The sequence below is a fragment of the Suncus etruscus genome, chromosome 1, assembly GCF_024139225.1.
Source record: "Suncus etruscus isolate mSunEtr1 chromosome 1, mSunEtr1.pri.cur, whole genome shotgun sequence".
Lineage (NCBI taxonomy): Eukaryota > Metazoa > Chordata > Mammalia > Eulipotyphla > Soricidae > Suncus > Suncus etruscus.
The window spans coordinates 5,010,331-5,029,581 of record NC_064848.1 but is presented as its reverse complement, the minus strand read 5'-3'; the positions used below and the strand labels follow the sequence as shown (position 1 = coordinate 5,029,581).

At 38.9% G+C, this 19,251-nt stretch overlaps 1 protein-coding gene across 1 annotated transcript in view; it reads left to right on the top strand.

Moving 5' to 3' along the window:
• Nucleotides 1–19,251, top strand: part of IQCH (IQ motif containing H) — a 161,304-nt gene that overhangs the window by 56,661 nt on the left and 85,392 nt on the right. The window contains exons 8-9 of the mRNA XM_049782792.1: nt 977–1,249; nt 8,349–8,540. Coding sequence (XP_049638749.1) covers nt 977–1,249; nt 8,349–8,540 — 465 coding nt within the window. The remainder of the gene's footprint in view (nt 1–976; nt 1,250–8,348; nt 8,541–19,251) is intronic.

Here is a 19,251-nt window from a genome sequence, read left to right as displayed (position 1 = left end):
GGTTGTTTTCAATATTTTGGCTATTATAGTGGGTGTGGCAACATACATAGGTGTACAATACCCTTTTAAATTAAAGTTTTTTTAAAATATGTTTTATTTTTATCTCTCTTGACCAGCTGTGGCCTATGCCCCCCCTCCATGCTTTTTTTGGCCCTTCTCTCTTTATGTTAATTATACGTTCATTGTACTCATTTGTGTCTGCCTCCGCCTCCCTTACATGCAGAGACACATTGTGTTACTTTGGTGTATGCTGAATAGTTAACCGCTCTGTTTTTTGACCTCCATGTTAGACCTGTCAAAATTCTTATTTAATTTCATTAATTTATGCCACATGTATTGCCAAACTGGGTCTAAAGTGTCTAACAAGAGACCTGTTTCCATTGGAATATAAATTTGAGTCTCGCTGAAATTTTCCAACATTTTCCATTTACACATCCATGAGAACCATTCTATGAGTATACTGGATCTAAAGCCAGCTTTGGGGTAGAACTTTGAAAAGTTTTAGCAAGTCAGATGCCTTTTCCCCATTGAGTCATTTAAGGAGTTGCTAGATTCGAGGGCCTGTATAGTAAAGACAAAACGGGGTCTTTTTTCTTCATTTTTTTGGTATTGATTTTCCAGACGCTTTGGTGTTAAACCATGCCAGAAGTGTTGTAGAGATGAATCACTATTATCCAAAGGCTGCCAGCTTCTTTTCCTTCTGACAGAAGGATAATTCCACGTGGATCAAATAAATACAGATGTGTAGTAATTAGTTCTATTCCCAGTGAGCCTATTTCCAACACACTAAAGATGTGAGCGATTATAGCACTGCAGCACAACAGCTTTTATCAATTTAAACTGCTAAACAACAGGATAGGTCATAACCCAGTCTGCTATTAATAATGCATTTATTGTGTGCAACATTATAAATTAGGTGTGTGGACCAGAAACAAAGAACACCTTTTAATAAGAATAATATGCTCTTCCCCACCAGAAACATCACATGTGTCTGGCAACTCTTCTCTTGTATAGTCCCAAGGCAATGAAAAGAATAAAGAATCTCATTCAAGGAAGGGAAGCCTACATCGTCAGTGGGTTCATCCATAAAGATGATTTGGCTGTGTCGGATATTTTAGATGTTCCCATTCTGGCTTCGGAGCCAGCACTCGCTCATATTTATAATACCAAGTCTGGAAGTAAAGAGGTCTTTGACAGTGCCAATGTGCCAGTTCCCCCTGGAGTACACAGCATCTATAATTTCCAACAGGTATGTGGAATGGACAGTGGAGGCTGTCTTCAACGACTTTTGCAGCACCTTGGCCTTCTGGGAACTTTGGCACTTCAGCAAGATGTATGTGGAACACCTGAGTGGATTTAATGGGATCCACTCTTGGCCTTCCTGTTTCAAAGTATTTTCTGGTGGTCTCACAGAAATTTTTGGAACTCCTTATTTATTCCTTGAGTTAGATGAAGACATTGAAGCCCTCTTAATAGATTAATCATGACTGAACATAGATGAGTTACTGTTTTTGTTTTGTTTGGGGACCACAGCTGGTGATGCCCAGGAATTACTCCTTCCTCTGCTCAAGGCTCATTCCTGGTGAACTGGGGGAAGGAAGAATTGTATGGAGTGTTAACGGGTTGGTCATATGCAAGCAAGTTCCTCATACAATGTACTATCTCTTCAGACCCACCTGGATGCGTTCTTTATTAAAACAGCTATATGGGGCCTAAGAGATAGAAGAATCTGTTTCAGGGCCCGGAGAGATAGCACAGCGGCGTTTGCCTTGCAAGCAGCCCATCTAGGACCAAAGGTGGTTGGTTCAAATCCCGGTGTCCCATATGGTCCCCTGTGCCTTCCAAGAGCTATTTCTGAGCAGACAGCCAGGAGTAACCCCTGAGCAACGCCAGGTGTGGCCCCAAAACCAAAAACCAAAAAAAAAAAAAAAAAAAAAAAAAAAAAGAATCTGTTTCAATGTGGAGGAGGTAGGTAGAAAGGAGAAAATCCAAAAGGAACTTGTCTGGGGGAGTTTTTCTGCTGGTTCTAGTTATAGCAAACTATGCAGAGCACTGCAGACAAAAATGAGTCTCTTAACTGAAAAGAAGGGAGCAAAGCCTTTGGCTCCTCAGAAAGGGGAAGCCGGAAGGAAAGAGGAAATAAGATCACTCTAAGACTGAGAGGATCTGCATCTTGGTTCTGCCTGAGACTAAGTCTGTGGTTATGCATTATTTCAGCAGTTATGTGAAAAACTAACATATTAGCTACTAGAAAGGCTATTTGAATGAGCTGTTTCAGGTGTTCTCCTATTTTACTATATATTTTTCACAATAAAAATGGACCAATAGGCCTGTGCAATAGTACCATAAGAAAGGAGTTTGCTTTGCATGTGGCCAACCTGGGTTTGATCCCAGCTTCTCACATGGTTCCCAAGCCTATCGGAAGTAATCCCTGACAGGAGTTAGGAATTAGGAGCCAGAATACAACCTGAACACAACCAGAGGTGACCCCAAAATAATACAAAACCGATAAAACAAGAAAATGAAATGATCCACAATTGCCAATGTTTCCTCATTCAAACTACTGCTTTGACTTTGAGTCAATTGCCAAGAACCCCAGCAACCCACCTTTGAGAGATTAAAGCATCATGCAAAGGAGGAAAGTTATGGGAGAAGACAGGCAGGGAACCTTTGTCTCATTCAACTGGGCTTGGTGCTCTATACCTAAGCGCAATGCCCATAATCATGTCTTTCAACAAATTAGCCTTTTCAGAAATGATTTTTAAAGATGTTGTGTTCGCTTAATAAATTGTCCAATAACAATTCAGTCTTGCCAGTGTATTTTGGGGGCAGTATCTGGGCTCATAAAATAAATATATTTTAAAGGTAGCAGAATTAGAGCCAGAGCAATAGTACAGTGAGTAGGGCACTTGCCTTGCATGCAATTGATCTGGGTTTGATCCCCAGCATACAGCCCACTGAGCCCTCCCACGAGTGGTTCCTGAGCACAGAGCCAGGAGTTAGTCTTGAGCATTTGTGGCACACACACACACACACACACACACACACACACACACACACACACACACACACACATGGCAAAAAGAATCTGGGAAAAATGCATGCAGTTGTAAAGGAGAATGTCTGCCCAGAATTGGCCTGTCATCTCTTCCATTTCTATTGGCTTCCACTGGAAAGTGAAGATAAGAAAATCGATTGCTCAGTTTTAGTTTTCAGTAGAAGATTTAGTAGGTGGCCTTAACACAATAAAATAGAGTTCCTTTTTATTTATTAAAATATGTTTTGGTGGGAAGAGCTATATCTAGCAGTGCTCAAAACTTACTTCTGGCTCTGTAGTCGGTGATCACTCCTGGTGGATCTTGGGAAACCGTATGGGATGCTGGGAATTGCACCTGGTTTGGCCATATGTAAGGTAAGTGCCCTCCCAGTTGTCCTATTGCTCTACCCCATTCTTTTCTTATTTCTTTGGTTAGTGGTAGGGGTCACACTGGATGGTGGTCCATAGGGTCATATGTGCTGAACTCAGAGCCTCACAGAAATGAGACCTATGTCTTGTTACCTGAACCTGTGAAATGCATTTGAAAATAATGCCGTTGATATCCTATGTCTGCTGTAAAGTGCCTTAGAGCACATGATCCTTGAAACTTTAAAGTGTGCTATATTTCTATTAGATATTGCTGTCAGCTTTACTCATGAGAACTCAGTCAATCTTGCTATAAAATATTTTACAGCTTTATATGTTGATTGCGGTTAAAGATGCGGAGTATTTAATGCAGTAAAACCTCCCTTTCCTGCTAGTTTTCAGAAACAAGATTAAACTATTCCTGACAGCTCAGACTTGAGGAATGTAATTTCTTCTAGGCAGGTGCAAATTGTATCCCAATAAATCAATAAGTCAAGTTATATCTGCGTTCTAATTTTGGAAAAATACTTCTGAGGTCTTCAAAATTGAAGTTCTGGCTGAAAGGAAATACAGTTTGGCAATAGAGCATTCACATTTACATTTGTAAGGCCCTGGGTTTTGGGTAGGGACAGAGAAGGGAGAAAGAAGAGAATGGGGAAAGATGGAGGATTGGGGAAAGGATAGAAGGTCAGAGCATGAGAGAGGAGGAGAGGCAAAAAAATCAGGACATAAAGCAATCAATAAGGATTTTTCCAGTTTTTCACCTCAACACATCAGCATTGTGAATTTGTAGATGGTGATGAATCAATAACACCAGTTTTTTTTTTACTGATGTAGATCATAAACTTAAAATGATGAAAGAAAGCTGTGATTATTTTCATTTAAGTTAATAAATATTTCTGATTACCAGCTAGATTTAGCAGTAATTGTCTTTCTTTTTCTGTTCTATACCATTATGAAATAAAGGACCCTTATATGTTATATCTTATAAAAGACAGACACAAACAGAAATATTAGAAATACTGAAGATAGCATAAAGTCATGTGGTTATGATTAATTTTTAAATCTAGCCCAAGCACAGTGCGCATTTCCTGTTTTGATCCATAAAGTCACCCAGCAAGTTCTCTTTCTGGCATGTACTCCATATGAAATATTGACAGCTTTGGTTAAATAATCAAAAACAGCGATGCTATTTTAAAGCACTGTTCAATTTTCACTTAAAGATAGCACATAATTCTTTCTAGTAGTGCAGACTTTGCAATACTATTGATCCTTTTCATTACTGTGGGGGATCCATCAACAGACACCCATTTATAAGGATTCTCAGAAGCAACAAATAATAGGATTTGGAAGAAACAGATAATAATTCTGCTAGCAGTTGAAACCTCAAATAGACTATAGATCTGTATATTGTATTTTTTTTTAAAAAATGCTATGCCAGAACACCTTTTCTTGCACTAGCAGTAGGGTTTTATTAAATATTAGCATGCCAAAATCTCATTAGTAGTTCTAAAATTACTATTTTATTATAGCAAAATCAGACTATTAATACATCTAGACTATCCTCCCAATATAGCATTAAAAAAAAGAAGAGAAGTAACTTTGGAAGACATATTAGAAAACCTTTCTAGGTTGTTTCATTACCATATAGTATATTGATGACTTATACTCCTATTTAAACACCTATTTATCTATAGACATAATTAGGGATAAAGATAATTCCATTTTTTTCCTAATTGAAGACCTCTTCAATTAGGATGAAGCATGAAGCTTCTGAGCACTCTAAGTGTTCTCATTTTGATATCCCTTCCACAATGCTGTGGAGCATAACATCTTCAAAATGATGATTTGCTGAGAAGCATATCAAAAACAAACTGCAGGTCCAGGAATATGGATGAGTGACTTGCCTTACATGTGTGAGGCCCTGAATTTGATCCCTGGCCTCCCTAAACATTGCCAGGTATGAGCCCATAACTAACAATAACTAACAAAAAATTGAGGCTGGTCCAGAGTGCAGTGTTGTTTACAATTAATTGATCACAGCCAGTTATAGATTTCTTGGGGCCAGGGAGATAGCACAGCAGTAAGGCATTTGCCTTAGACACAGAAGGACGGTGGTTCAAATCCCGGCATCTATTATGGTCCCCCGAGCTTACCAGGAGCGATTTCTGAGCATAGAGCCAGGAGTAACCCCTGAGCACTGCCCCCCCCAAAAAAATTGAAAACAATAAGAAAATGTAATTGTGCCTTTTTGGTCAAAATAATTTTTTATCTTTGAAGTTTAGCATAATTATAATCTTGAGCTTTTTCAATCTCCTTACTTTAAAAAAAAATCTATTTGGTGAGCTAAAAAGAAAAATTCATAACAGGGGCCAGAGTGATAGCACAATGGGTAGGTCGCTTTGCATGCAGCCAACCAAGGTTCGGTCCCCGGTATCCCATATGGACCCCCGAGCCTGCCAAGAGTGATTTATGAGCACAGAGCCAGGAATAACCCCTGAGCACTGCCAGGTGTGAGCCAAAAACAAAAAATGAAAAAACAATCATAACAAAAAGATTCAGTTTGCAGGCACTGAGTCTTTCTGAATTCCTTCTTAACTCCAGAAGGCCATAGCAAGAATCGCACAAAGTTGGTTCAGGAAATAGAATGCTTAATATTAGTTTATTTCTTTCTGAGAAGTATAGACTGGAAGTCTGATAAAAAAAAAAGATCAAATCTTCCCAAATCATTTTGTGATCTAATGAGTTATTTTTCTCTGAGGCTATACTTAGTTAGTACTACTTGTAATTGAGTAATTTTGCTATAGACTTTTGTCTGATTCAAATTTACCTCTAATGGCTTATTGACTGTAAGGAAAGTCAATTTTTTTGGTGCCTTTTCTGACTTCTTTCTCCACCTCACCCTTCTCCTCAACCTTACTATAGAATAAAAGATAAATTATAGTATCTTAGGACAGGATCAATAGTACAGTGAGTAGGCACATGTCTTGCACACAGCTCATCCAGTTTAGAACCCCAGAAAAGCATATGGTCTCCTGAACTTGCCAGGAATAATTCCTGAGCCCACCAGAAATGATCCTTGAGTCCAGAACCAGATTTAAGCCCTGAGCACCAACAGGTATGGCTTAAAAATAAAAAGATATAGGTAATTCTCTGTATATTTCAAGTAATGAACATTTAGAATTTTAGAGTTTTAGAATCAGGGCAAATGTGGATCAGAGTTAGCTCTACCACTCAATGCTCTGTGATCATGGACAAATTACTAAAATAAGCCACATCAAGTTTATTTATATATAAGATAGAATTAAAGGTAATGCTTTGCTTGGGATTTGAGATCACAAAGTGAGAAAATGCATGTCAAAAGCTTGCCTTGCTCATGGCCAACCCAGGTTCCATTTCTAGCATCGCATATGGTTCCCCCAAGCAATGAAAGGAGTGATTCCTGAGTGCAGAGCCAGGAGTAGCCGCTGAGTATCATCAGTTATTTCCCCCTCTCACCCCCAAAAGCAAGCAAATAAAAAAGCTTCAACTCCTGACCCTCAAACTTTTATGGGATCAAGTCTAGATCTTGATGAACCACTATTTCCAGTAAAATGTAGGCTGTGTTCATTCCATGAAAGTTGCTTCCCTGAATGTTTTTATTTCCTTTATCTGTCTTGTTTATATGATAGCTAGAATAATTTGTACAGGACCCACCAAAACATATTTCAGAAATATTAATGATTAAATATTGTTAATGTATTAATTAAATTATTAATTTAAAATATTGATAGGAATCGTAGTGGTAAATACTAGTTACATATTAATGTAATGTCTTATAAGCTCTTTCACTTAAAAGCTCAACAAAACTCCCCGCTCCAGTTGTCTTTCAAAACTATTTATAGCCTTAAAATGACTTAATCAGGGGCTGGAGTGATAGCACAGCGGTAGGGTGTTTGCCTTGCACACAGCTGCCCGGGTTGGATCTCGGTTCGATCCCTGGTGTCCCATATGGTCCCTCAAAGCCAAGAGCAATTTCTGAGCACGTAGTCGGGAGTAACCCCTGAGCATCACCTGGTGTGGCCCAAACACACACACACAAAAAGAAAACAAAAACAAAACAAAAAAAAAACACAACGATTTAATCATTTTAAAATCAATAAGTAAAAACATTAAGTTTCAGAAAAAGAAAATAATGCCAAGATTAAATGTCAAATAAGTAAGATTTTTTTTATTCTGTCTTCAAAAACCAGCAGATTGCCATTTCAGAATAGCATGCTCATACATGTGGCTAAACATTTAACTATTTTTGGTTCGGTTGGTAGACTCTTCGCATTAAAGACTCATCACTCAAAACTTCTAATCTGGGGCTTCAGAGACAGAACAGCAGATAGGGTACTTGCTTTGCATGAGTTCAACCCGGGTTTAATCCTTGGCCTTTCATATGGCACTGTGCACAGCTTGGAGTGATTTCTGAGCACAAAGCCAAGGAGTAAGCCCTGAGCATTACCAGGTGTGGCAAAAACACATACACGCACACTCACACACGCATATTAAGCAAACAAAGAACACAAAACTCACTTCTGCTTTAATAACCAGAAGACAAACAAATGAAAAGTTCATTAGGAATAAAGACATGAGAAATATATTAACTAAGTTAACACAATAAGAATAAGACTTTGGGCCCGGAGAGATAGCGCAGCGGCGTTTGCCTTGCAAGCAGCCAATCCAGGACCAAAGGTGGTTGGTTCGAATCCCGGCGTCCCATATGGTCCCCCGTGCCTGCCAGGAGCTATTTCTGAGCAGACAGCCAGGAGTGACCCCTGAGCACCGGCGGGTGTGGCCCAAAAACCACACACACAAATAATAATAATAATAATAATAATAATAATAATAATAAAATAAAAATAAGATTAAACCTAAAAACCTGGCTCCAGTAAATGTTGCTGTGACTTTGGTCCCACAGATAATAGAACAATTGAGCCAGCTAATTGTTGACAATCTGGATATTCAACGCTGGCTCTTTAAAATGGACTACGAATTTGGAGGAAATGGAACTGCATTTTGTGATATTATTTCCCATCTGAAGTGCTACGGGTGGGTCCTAAAGGAGAGTAAAAGGTACGGCAGTGAAGACTGGCACAAGAAATGGGCACAGGTGAGTAGTCAGTGGTGGCAGAAACCCAGTGTCTGTGAACAAGCGGGAAACGAAAAAGAATTTGCTTTATAGATGTGTCACCTACCAACAATGTGACCTTATGCAAGACATTTGAACTTTTCGTGGGCCTTAGTTATTTTGTACATAACAAATGGAATTGTTTGGGTGATGTTAAATGTCCCCAACTTGGCCCCTACAAGTCTTAATTCATGTCTTCAAGTAGATTATTTTACTGATTATGAGGAGGAAGAGAAAGTCATTGCTAAGCATATGCAAACGCACAACCAATCTCATTTGCTCCAAGTTAATCTTGATCATTTGTTTCTAAAAACTGTTATTAAGAAGGTAGTTGTATTTTATCACTAGAGAGAAAATCCATTAGTGAGTGGCTGTCACCTGGAAGCTAATAGCATTTTGTAGCAGTCATATGTTTTGAAGACAATTCAAGGAAATTGATGTGACTATTAGTCCTGAAAGATGTTGAGAAAAGCTTAGCCCAAAAATCTTTCAGCTAAAGTTGAACAATAGGTAAGAAGTTTGAACAAATAAGTGAGTTTATTATATAAATTTATACTGTAATGTATAATGTATAAATGTATAAATATAATGTATAAATTTATCCACCTGCATTAGCCACAGGTTGACCTGTACAACTTTCAGTCTACCCCAAACCTTCGTAATTAAGAAATTTTATAAGGCTTAATAGATTTCTTTTTTTAATCTGTCACACTTTGCCTGGCAGCTCTTACCCCCACATTTCTGTTTTGACCTACCTCCTGGTGAAAGTTCAGCTGATTAGGGAGATGCCTAGATAAATACACTTCACTGGTTCCTTTCCTGTTCCTGTGCATAACAGTGGGGTAGGCAGTGATTTGCCTCTGCTTTGAGCATCCCACTACAGCAGTATATGAATCAACACCCAAGTGATGGAAAAAGAGAGGCACTCAAGAGGGAACCACATTATTCTTATGGAAGTAAAATAATGAATAAATCTAGAGAATAGTCAGAAGAGAGTTTCTTTTGACAAATGTGAATGTTCTCCCAATGATCTATTCTGGGTTTTTCTTCCCTCCCTGTCAGCGAACAGACTAAATGCAGTACCTGTCATGGCCAGCTTTTTACATATTATTTAAAGGATACCAAAGTGAATTACTCTTCTAGGGAAAAAAAAAATAAAACAAGGAAAATGTATTTAATTTTGAAGCCCATAGAGGTTTTCCTTGTGTTTTCTTTGAACAAATTTTATAGTGTATAACATTTTAGATTATATGATTTTTTTTCATAGTGTATAACATTTTCTTTCTAAAGCAATACTACCAATGAAACTATTTAAAGGTTTAGATTTTTGTTTAAATTTTTTGTTGAAAAATTAAAATGTAAGCATGAAAACGATTTTCTGGTCTCAATATTTCAAACCCAAAAAAAGCTTTTTGTGTGTGTGTGTGTGTGTGTGTGTGTGTGTTTTTGGGTCACACTCGGCAGTGCTCAGGGTAAAATCCTGGCTCCATGCTCAGAAATTGCTCCTGGCAGGCACAGGGGACCATATGGGAAGCCGGATTCAAACTGATGACCTTCTGCATGAAAGGCAAACGTCTTACCTTCATGCTATCTCTCCGTCCCCAAAAAAAGCTTTTTAAGAATTCTCCTAATGCTAGAATAGATACATTTAAGATCTTTGACTTTAAAATGCTTAAATATTTAAAATGTATCATTTGGTAGAGTTGCATTTGGAAGTCTGGAACTACTAAATTTCAATCATTTTAAATAGTCCCACTTTAAATTGTTATTGAACAGGATGTTTCATGTTATTGAATGTGAAATTCTTAAATATTTGTTCTTTGGAAATTTAACAAGGAAAATATTACTCAGAAATATGTTTAGTCTAAAACCTGAGTTTAGTCATATAGTTTCTTTCTTTTTAAGGTATATTTTATTGTCCTGAATATTAAGTGAAACAAATTTATTGGATGATATTTGAATAGCAGTGCATTCCATATTCTTAGACATATAATTTCTAACCAAAAGACAAAAATTAAAATTAAAAGCGCATTCTGTGAAGTTCGTTTTTATAAGAGACTATTGACAGTCTGTCTTCAAAGTGAATTTTTGTATTTGGAGTGGAAGTGAGCTGCAACCTCCATTGAGCGTAGCTGCTGAGAATTTAGGACTAGAAATTCTCCTTTGTTCCAGAAGACCATCGTAATGGCGTGCATTTAGACATCAAAGCATTACTTTATGAGCACAGGCATGTTTTAACGTCCTATTACAGTTGGTAGACCTGTTTCTTTTGATAATGAAGATGATGTGTCATCAAGCTCGCCTGGCACATACAAAACATATGCTGGCAGGTTATTAAAAATTTCAGCTTCTTGATGAAAGACTATCCTGCAGGCTAAGAGTCCAGAGAAAGACTCCATTCTGGGAGAATTATTAGAAATGAGAATATGACTGTAAGCACTAAATTATGTTAATACTTACAAATAGCATCATTTGCATAGCAGTTTATGACACGATACCATGATTTTTCTCATTGGTACCCCTGTGTAGGCAACAGATTAAAAACAGTTCTATTTCTGGGAATTTGAACTCTTAGGAGCTCCTCTTTCTTCAGCTGCAAATATTGGTTTTAGATGGAGGCATGATTCAGTGAGGACTCAAGGAGAGACCATAAAGATCATTGCTTGTTCTACCTATCTAATTGAAAGACAACATTATTTCCCAGGCTGCAGTTGAGACATGAAACAAAGTCACAGAATCCACAAATGCTGAAAAACTGTAGTCATGCTTAAACGATCCCTCTAGACTGGTAGATTACTTTAGGACAAACAAAATATTATGTGATAGCCCCAAGGAGACTCGATCACAAACTACATGTTTCCATGGCAGCCTCTTATCAACATCCTACAAGCTCACCAAACTTACATCTGTTACTCGGTTCCAGAGAGCTCTTTCTCTTAAGCATTCAAATACTTGTTAAAGGTATGTTTATGCTAAAACTTCATCATAAGGCCACTTTACTTCATAGCCCAGGAATTCTGGCGCATTTTTCTGATCCCGTTGCTTGCCTAGCTTGTTAAAGTTTAATACATCTCCACATGTGTGCATCCTCCAAATGCTTCCCTCCCCATTCAGGGCATTTCTTTTCATTTAGTAGAGACAAGAATTTATGTAAGGGGAGAAATGTATGCATGTATGTGATAAACCATCCCGAATACTCATGCCAAAGACTAGTTATGGAGACCTGGTGGGCTTTTGCTATGGATACAGTGTTTGTGGCTTTGTTTTTCCCTCACTTCTTTTATTGGGGAATCTTCTCTCTCATTCTGGGAGATTGGTTTGGGGGCTGTGTTGCTATTGACAATGTTGTTTGACAAGAGAAGATCTTTATTTTTAAAAGAGAGAGAAGAAATTTATAGAATAGTGTTTCTGTGCATAGAACTGAGCCTTTTTTTTTCTCAGTTAATCTCTGTAGCCCTTTCTTGGTCACAGAAGTAATCCTGGGAGCTGAGGATAAGCTGTATGTATCATAGTCCTACTATCTAGAAGAAATGGAAAATTAAACCTTTGTTTGAATTTTGCAATATACTCTTACTACTTTCACCCTTTTCAAGGAAGGGCTAGTTTAACTTGACCTGTAATTTGCATTTGACTTTAAGAAGCATTTGACATTAATTTTGGGTATCACCAAAGTGGGCCTTGGAGTGGAATATGTTCATTCAAGGCACCTTGGCTTAGGAAAGGTTGAAATAACCCATACTGGTTGTTTTGTCTCCTTGAGACCTAAGTCAGCAAACAAAATGTATTACAAAGTGATTACAGCATTACAAACGAGAAGAATCAACCAGTAGTGCCTTAGAACTCTTCCACATCTCCACAGTAAAGAAGTACATCTAGTCAAAGGGCTTCATCATGGGCTCAGAAGGACCACTGGTTCAATCCCTAGACTGGTGATTTATGAGTAATTTGATACCTTTGTATTAGGCAGTTCAATAGGCTCTTGCCTTATAACCCTTTTTAGACTTGAAAAATAATATAATGAGGTTAAAGAAAAATTTAACCCAATCTGTACATACTTGGTTTTCCCAAGCATAATTGTTTTCATTCTTATTTATTAACTTCCATATGTGCCATATGAAATTTCTAAGAACTACAATAACATTATCTGCTCTTTTAATATAAAAGCATATATAATTTCCATGTTGTTACAATTTTATTTTTTGGAAAATAAAATTATTTTTCTAGCTTTAACATGTTCTAATGGTAGTTTAAGTAAGATGATTATAATATTGTGAGTTCTTATGATATTACAAAGTTATTGCACTATTTCAAGCTTTGTTTGGCTGATTGGTTGATGGGGAGGGAAGAGGGATTAGGAAGAGGGAGAAAGGAGAAAGATTTGTTTCTGGGTATAAAGTTCTTTGGCTCAGTTGAATTATTTCCCTAGCAGAAAAAAAAAAACTAGAAAAAAATGCTTTATTTAGTTCTCTTGTTCCATAATGTCACATTACCAGTTTTGGTAGTATCAACTTCCAAATATACTAACAGAGAATAAGCATACTAATCTGACCACCAATTTAGCAGCCTATTATCAACTACTTTTTTGTTTTACTTTAGATGTCAAAATGCATCTTATTCATTATTTGTTTGATTATATGCAAGGACTATCCTTTTTTTAAGTCTGTATAATTTTATATAAAAGCATAGGCTTGGTTTTCAGATAAAAATCTAAGTTTTCTAGGGGCTGGAGAGATAGCATAGAGGTAGGGTGTTTGCCTTGCATGCAGAAGAACTGTGGTTTGAATTCCATACGGTCCCCCGAGTCTGCCAGGAGCAATATCTGAGTGTAGAGCCAGGAGTAACCCCTGTGCACTGCCGGGTGGACCCCCCCCCCATCTAAGTTTTCTAGCTTAAGATAAAGAAATAAAGAACTTAACATTTTTTTGGCCATTCCTGTGCTCAGGAGCCCTTCAGCTCAGTACTCAGGGGCTGATCTTGGTTGTACTCTAGGGACCATGCATTCTTGCAGATCAAATCTGGGCCTCTTGTTTGCAAAACATTAATCATTGAGCCACTTCTCTAGTGTCCAAGAAAAGAAAATCTTTAGGCTATCATTTTTCCCTAATCACTAAACTACATATAAATTATTATTTGTTTTTAAGTTTGCTTGCTTTTTTATTAATATGATGACTTCTTGGATTATGCATTTAGTAGTTGCCAGGCTACCAGCTGGAGATTAAGCATTCTGTTGATCTGTGAATACACTGTTAAGGCCTTGACATTTCTCTGAATTTTCCAATAATAATGATGGCAATAAATAGCCTGGTAGGCTACCTATGGAGTGCAGGCATTTTGCTAAACACTTTACATGAATGGCCTTACCCATTCTAAAAAAACAAACAAAAGAGATTGTTACTCTTTTATTTCCCCACCACTTTGATAAGAAAGGCATTGTTCCCTACAAAGAGACATGCTTGGGAAATTAAGTGGTTCATCTAAGATCACATAATTAATAAGTGATCTAACTCAGCTTGGAACCCATATCTCTGCTACCTGGCACGGTGCTCTGATTTCACATCAAAATCATTAAAATGATCCTTCACAGTGATTGGGGCTGTGGGCATCTTGGTGGGGGGGTGAGTTACTTTGTACATCAATACTATACACTGTGCCACTAAAGTGACCATTTAATCTATCTAGAATAAAATGGAAACCAGAGAAAGGAAAAGGCCTGTGTTTGAAAACCCCTACAACACGTTCTTACCTCAGACCCCACTACAAGGACCCCACTGTTTGTGTATCAGGTTCTATGCTTTCTATGCAGATTTTTGGTTCATCCAAACATTCCTGTTTTAAAGCAACCAGTGCTAAGAATCTGCTTTCTTTTTCCTGAAAGGCAGGGTGTGTGGAGGTGTGGTCGAAGGCTGTCAGCTTGAATACCTCAAAGCTGCAGAAAGGAAGGCTTGCTCGGATGACCCGGGTTTTGGCAACTCAATACCTCATGGTACCGTTTCACTTGAGCAGGTGTCAGGAAGGAATTAGAGATTTCACCCTTGACATTATGGAACAGGTGACATGTTCAATGCCTTCCTCAACCCACGGAACACTTTAATGAGCCTATGCATTCTCACAAAGCCTTGAATTGGACTCTCTTTGCCCTGTCATAGAAAGGTGGTGTGTGTGTGTGTGTGTGTGTGTGTGTGTGTGTGTGTGTGTGTGTGTGTGTGTGTGTGTGTGTGTGTGTGTAAAATGCTGGTATTTGAATTAGGAACCACATATTTTGCTCTTTTTATTTCACTGGAGTTTTCTGTTCCAAGCTAACCTGATATAACCTGATAAGCATCTTTTTTAAATACTTTATTTATTGATTGATTGGTTAGTTTTTAGGCCACACCCGGTGGTGCTCAGGGGTTACTCCTGGCTCTGCACTCAGAAATCACCCCTGACAGGCTGAGGGACCATATGGGATGCCATGAATCAAACCAGGTCCCTCCCCGGTTGGCCACATGCAAGGCAAACGCCCCACCACTGCGCTATATTTCCAGTCCCCTGGTAAGCATCGTTTTAAAGAGAGGGCTTTAAAAGGTCTAGAAGACTTGTCTGCATAACTGAACATTCAGTTCAGGGTATCAGAGACGATCTGGCTTTGTGGAACTTCATAATTTAGGTATAACCAAGTCACTAGTGCAGGTAAGCAGCACCCCACAACTCATCAGTTCAGAGGGGTATTATTGCTACCTGCTTCAAGGAGAGATGGTCAAAATTAAGTGAACCCTCATAAATTTATAAGCAAGATGCTCATCATATAATAAGCATTTCAAAAATGCTACTTGATTTATTGTTAATTTCCTATTACCACAAAACTGCATTCCTATTGGAAGGTTGATATCTGGGGCCAGTGAGGTGGCTCTAGAGGTAAGGTGTCTGCCTTGCAAGTGCTAGCCAAGGAAGGGCCGCGGTTCGATCCCCCGGCATCCCATATGGTCCCCCCCAAGCCAGGGGTGATTTCTGAGCGCTTATCCAGGAGTAACCCCTGAGCATCAAACGGGTGTGGCCCAAAAAAACAAACAAAAAAGAACTCGTAAAAAAAAAAAAAAGGTTGATATCCAAGATATATAAAGTGCTCACAAAGATCACCACTAGCCAAAACCCCATCCAAAAAATGGGGAGAAGTAAACAAATATTTCTCTGAAGAGGACAGACAGGTGTCCAACATCATCATCACTTATTATTGGTGCTGGGACATTATATGCTGAAAACTCAATTGTGATTCATTTTGTAAATCACAATACTTTAATAAAAAGATTTGTTTTGAAACACGGCATTACTATTAAAGAGAGGTGGCAATGAACAAGTATGTTCACATTAATTCTTCCTCTGGTGATCTTAGAATTCCTTTCGAATCAAAGAAGTCACCTCCAGATTGTCCTGTGTACAAACAACCCCTAGAAAGTTGGCCCCACTATGCTAGCAAGAATCATGCCCTGGTAATAAGACCTTTCGGAGAACATGCCTCAGTGGCACCTGCTTTCTCGTCCTTTGAAAGTAGAGAATATTTCCCATGATTTGAAATTCTCACATGTTGCCTCATGAGGCACTGACCTAATAAAGCAGAGTTTCCTCTGTTCCCCCCACCCCAAATGAGAGCAGTTGCTTCATTTTCTGGTTCCAGTTGGTGTCATTTCTAATTAGTGTAGCAGCACGTTACCACAATGATTGGAAAGTCTTAATCATTTTCATCTTTTTTTTTTCCCTTCCTTCACTCTGAAAATGACTTAGAATGTTTTCTTCCAGTTCAATGGTTATTTTCACGAAGCTGCCAGCACTGGGTTTGAGGTGGTCTTCCATGCCTGAGGAAGAGGACAGGAGAAGGGAAAATTTGCCACCCCAAGTGAAATGAAAGCTGGGTACCTCTTCCAAAGACCTATAATAATCAGCTCTACAAGCTGTTGGTTTGTGTGTCCTATTGATTTAATATGCTTCTAATCAGTACATAAAGCTATGGGCATGCGGTGTTAATTTTTCATATGCTTACAAAGTACCCTTTGATTTTCTGTCACACGTTAATTACAGCGTTTTGCCATTAAATAGGAAGCTTTGTGTAAACTAATTACTAGGTAATCATTGTCTACTGCAAGCGTGCTGTTTGTACCTTTTATTTTATTCTAAAAATGCAGAGATCTCACAGTCTGGAAACACTCTACCTTCCAGCCATTAGCTCTCGCTAATTCATAGCATTATTGTGGAGAGAGTGTAGGAGTTGTAATTGTTGTGGCATCAGAGCTGTTAATTACCGGAGTAAACAGTTGAAATGGTGCCAAGGTCTATTGTACAAGGCAGAGGAAAGGAGGTTTGAATGTTACTCCCACCATCTGGGGACTAGGGGAGAGGCGAATGCTTGCAAACAGCAGTGAGGCACTCTCCCAGTTTCAGCTCCAGGGTTGGCGGCCATATGGATCCGGAATATTTGGAATCAATTGAATTTAACTGCCAGTTTTTCACAAAAACAGCGTGGAAGGAAGGAATAAAGCAAACGATGAGAGGAATGAGAACCCGTTGGTGTTTTCACATTCAGGCAAGTCCGCCGTTGGGGTTCTTAGGAAAATGTCTGTTTTGCTGGAAGCGACCAAGAGCAGGCTTGTGTGTTTGGAAACAATTCAGAGCACACTTCGCTCTCCCCCCTTGGCTATTATGCCAGTGGCTTCTGGTCATTTGTCCTCCGTGCCCCTTGGTGAGACAGGGATGCCCTTGAGAAGATGCGGACATGCAGACATTCGTGCGACTTGTCCAGATCCTTGGTTTTGCAACTCACTGATTTGCGACAATTTTAGTATTTTAAGCCCCCAGTCTGCAGAAGGAAATGATAGAAACGTTTTTCGGGTCATCTCGGGTTTGTGCAAAGATCACAGAAGGTACAGCTTGGTTCCAGCTGAGTAGAGGTCTGGCCTCTTCCTTTTGTAAAGAACCGAAATGAAAACATTTCCCCCAACGTCTCTCAGTTTGCCTGCAAACTCGCCTCCTCTGGCCACTCCTTGAATGAGAAATCAGATTCAAATGGGTGCACATGCTTTCTTTAGTTTTTTAATTTTCTGTTAAGGAGCTTTCTCAGCACACGTAATCTTCTCTGCCAGCCATTTTTCAGCTCTTACTAGGAAGGAAGAAACCTATTACCAATAATAATAATTATGGCTACTTCCACTGATGGTTGATTTTCAAGCTGCATGGTTTCTGCCTAAACAGATTGTACAATCTTTAAAAACAGTCAAATGTATTTACTCCGTGTCACTTGCATATTTAATACGCCTTCCTTTAAAAGCCATTTTCTGATGTTGAAAATATTTTTTAAAGTAAGCCACTTGCTGCTGTAACTACTTTTTAATATCACTCCCCAAATGTGAACATATTCTTCTTTTTTTTTTTTTTTTTTTTTTTTAACCACCCTGGATTATTTATTCTTCATTGCTCCTCAGCAGATGTTGAAGTCAGTCAGGACACAGAGTAGAAACAAGTCCCTTAAAGAGAGAAATCACCATGGGCCAAGGACAGTATCAGGCTTTCTATGGTGCCAGTTTTGACTCTGGGCTGGGGGGAAAGATTTTCCTGCTTTTGTGTATATGCAAAGTTCAAGGGAAGAACTTCAAGAAACGCTTAATCTTTATCTATTGAAGTCCCCAGCATGCAGTGCGACAGGGTGAGCCTGGAAAGAAAACTGTGGCCCCCCACAGTGAGGAGAAAAAAAGAAACAGCCGCTTAAGTGCAGGAAAGTCGAAAAGGAATGAACCTCTCCAGAGTTTCTGGTCGGGCAAAACAGTTGTTGCAGAGCTTTGGAATGGAGCCGCGACATATGTGCCTCAGTTGGACAAAACGCTTTTCGAGTCAAATCAACTGCTAGGCCTGCAAGTTGGTGCAAGGTGGAGGCCTCGATAATGAGGGACAGGCTCCTCCAGAAGCGGCGAGTGGATAATGCTACATAAGTATGGAATTATATACCGTATTTTCACCATTCTGCTTAATGAGAGCCGCCACTGCAGCGAGCCACTTGCCACACAGCCGAAATGGGCCATTAGCTATCAAGGGAAAATTGTCTTTGCTGTTTTCAGCAGATGGAGCAAATATTTTACAAAGCAATTTTACATACCAAAAACATTTGTGTGCCTCGGTAATGGGGGTGGTTTCACATTATGTTACCTTCTACAGCAGCATAATTTTCCATCTCATCGAAGGCAAAGTTGGCATTTTTGATTTTTAAATTCTCCATTAACAATTAAACATGGAGGATTAAGGCAGTCCTTAAACTTTAAGTAGGTAGGGGAAAGAGTTTATGTCTTGCTTAAGACATTTTTATTTTTTCCTTCATCCGCTCAGCATATTTTTGCACCCTAAAGAGGGACTACTTCTAATGATCTTGATGGAAGGAAGGAGTGGGAAATTCACTGATGACTACAGTCATCCAGGAGTAACCACTGCAGAGAGAAACAAGGAGACTGGTTGGCTTAATTTAAGTTATGGATGCCTAATTTGGCTTACTTTCTTGTTCTAAACTTGAACATTCAAATTTCACATAACAGGAAACCTACCTCAAAAATCGCTTTTAGGGGTCGGAGCAGTGATGCAGAGCGGTAAGGCATCTGCCTTGCCCGCACTAGGCAAGGACAGACAGCAGTTTGAATCCCCGGCGTCCCATATGGTCCCCCCAAGCCAGGAGAGATTTCTG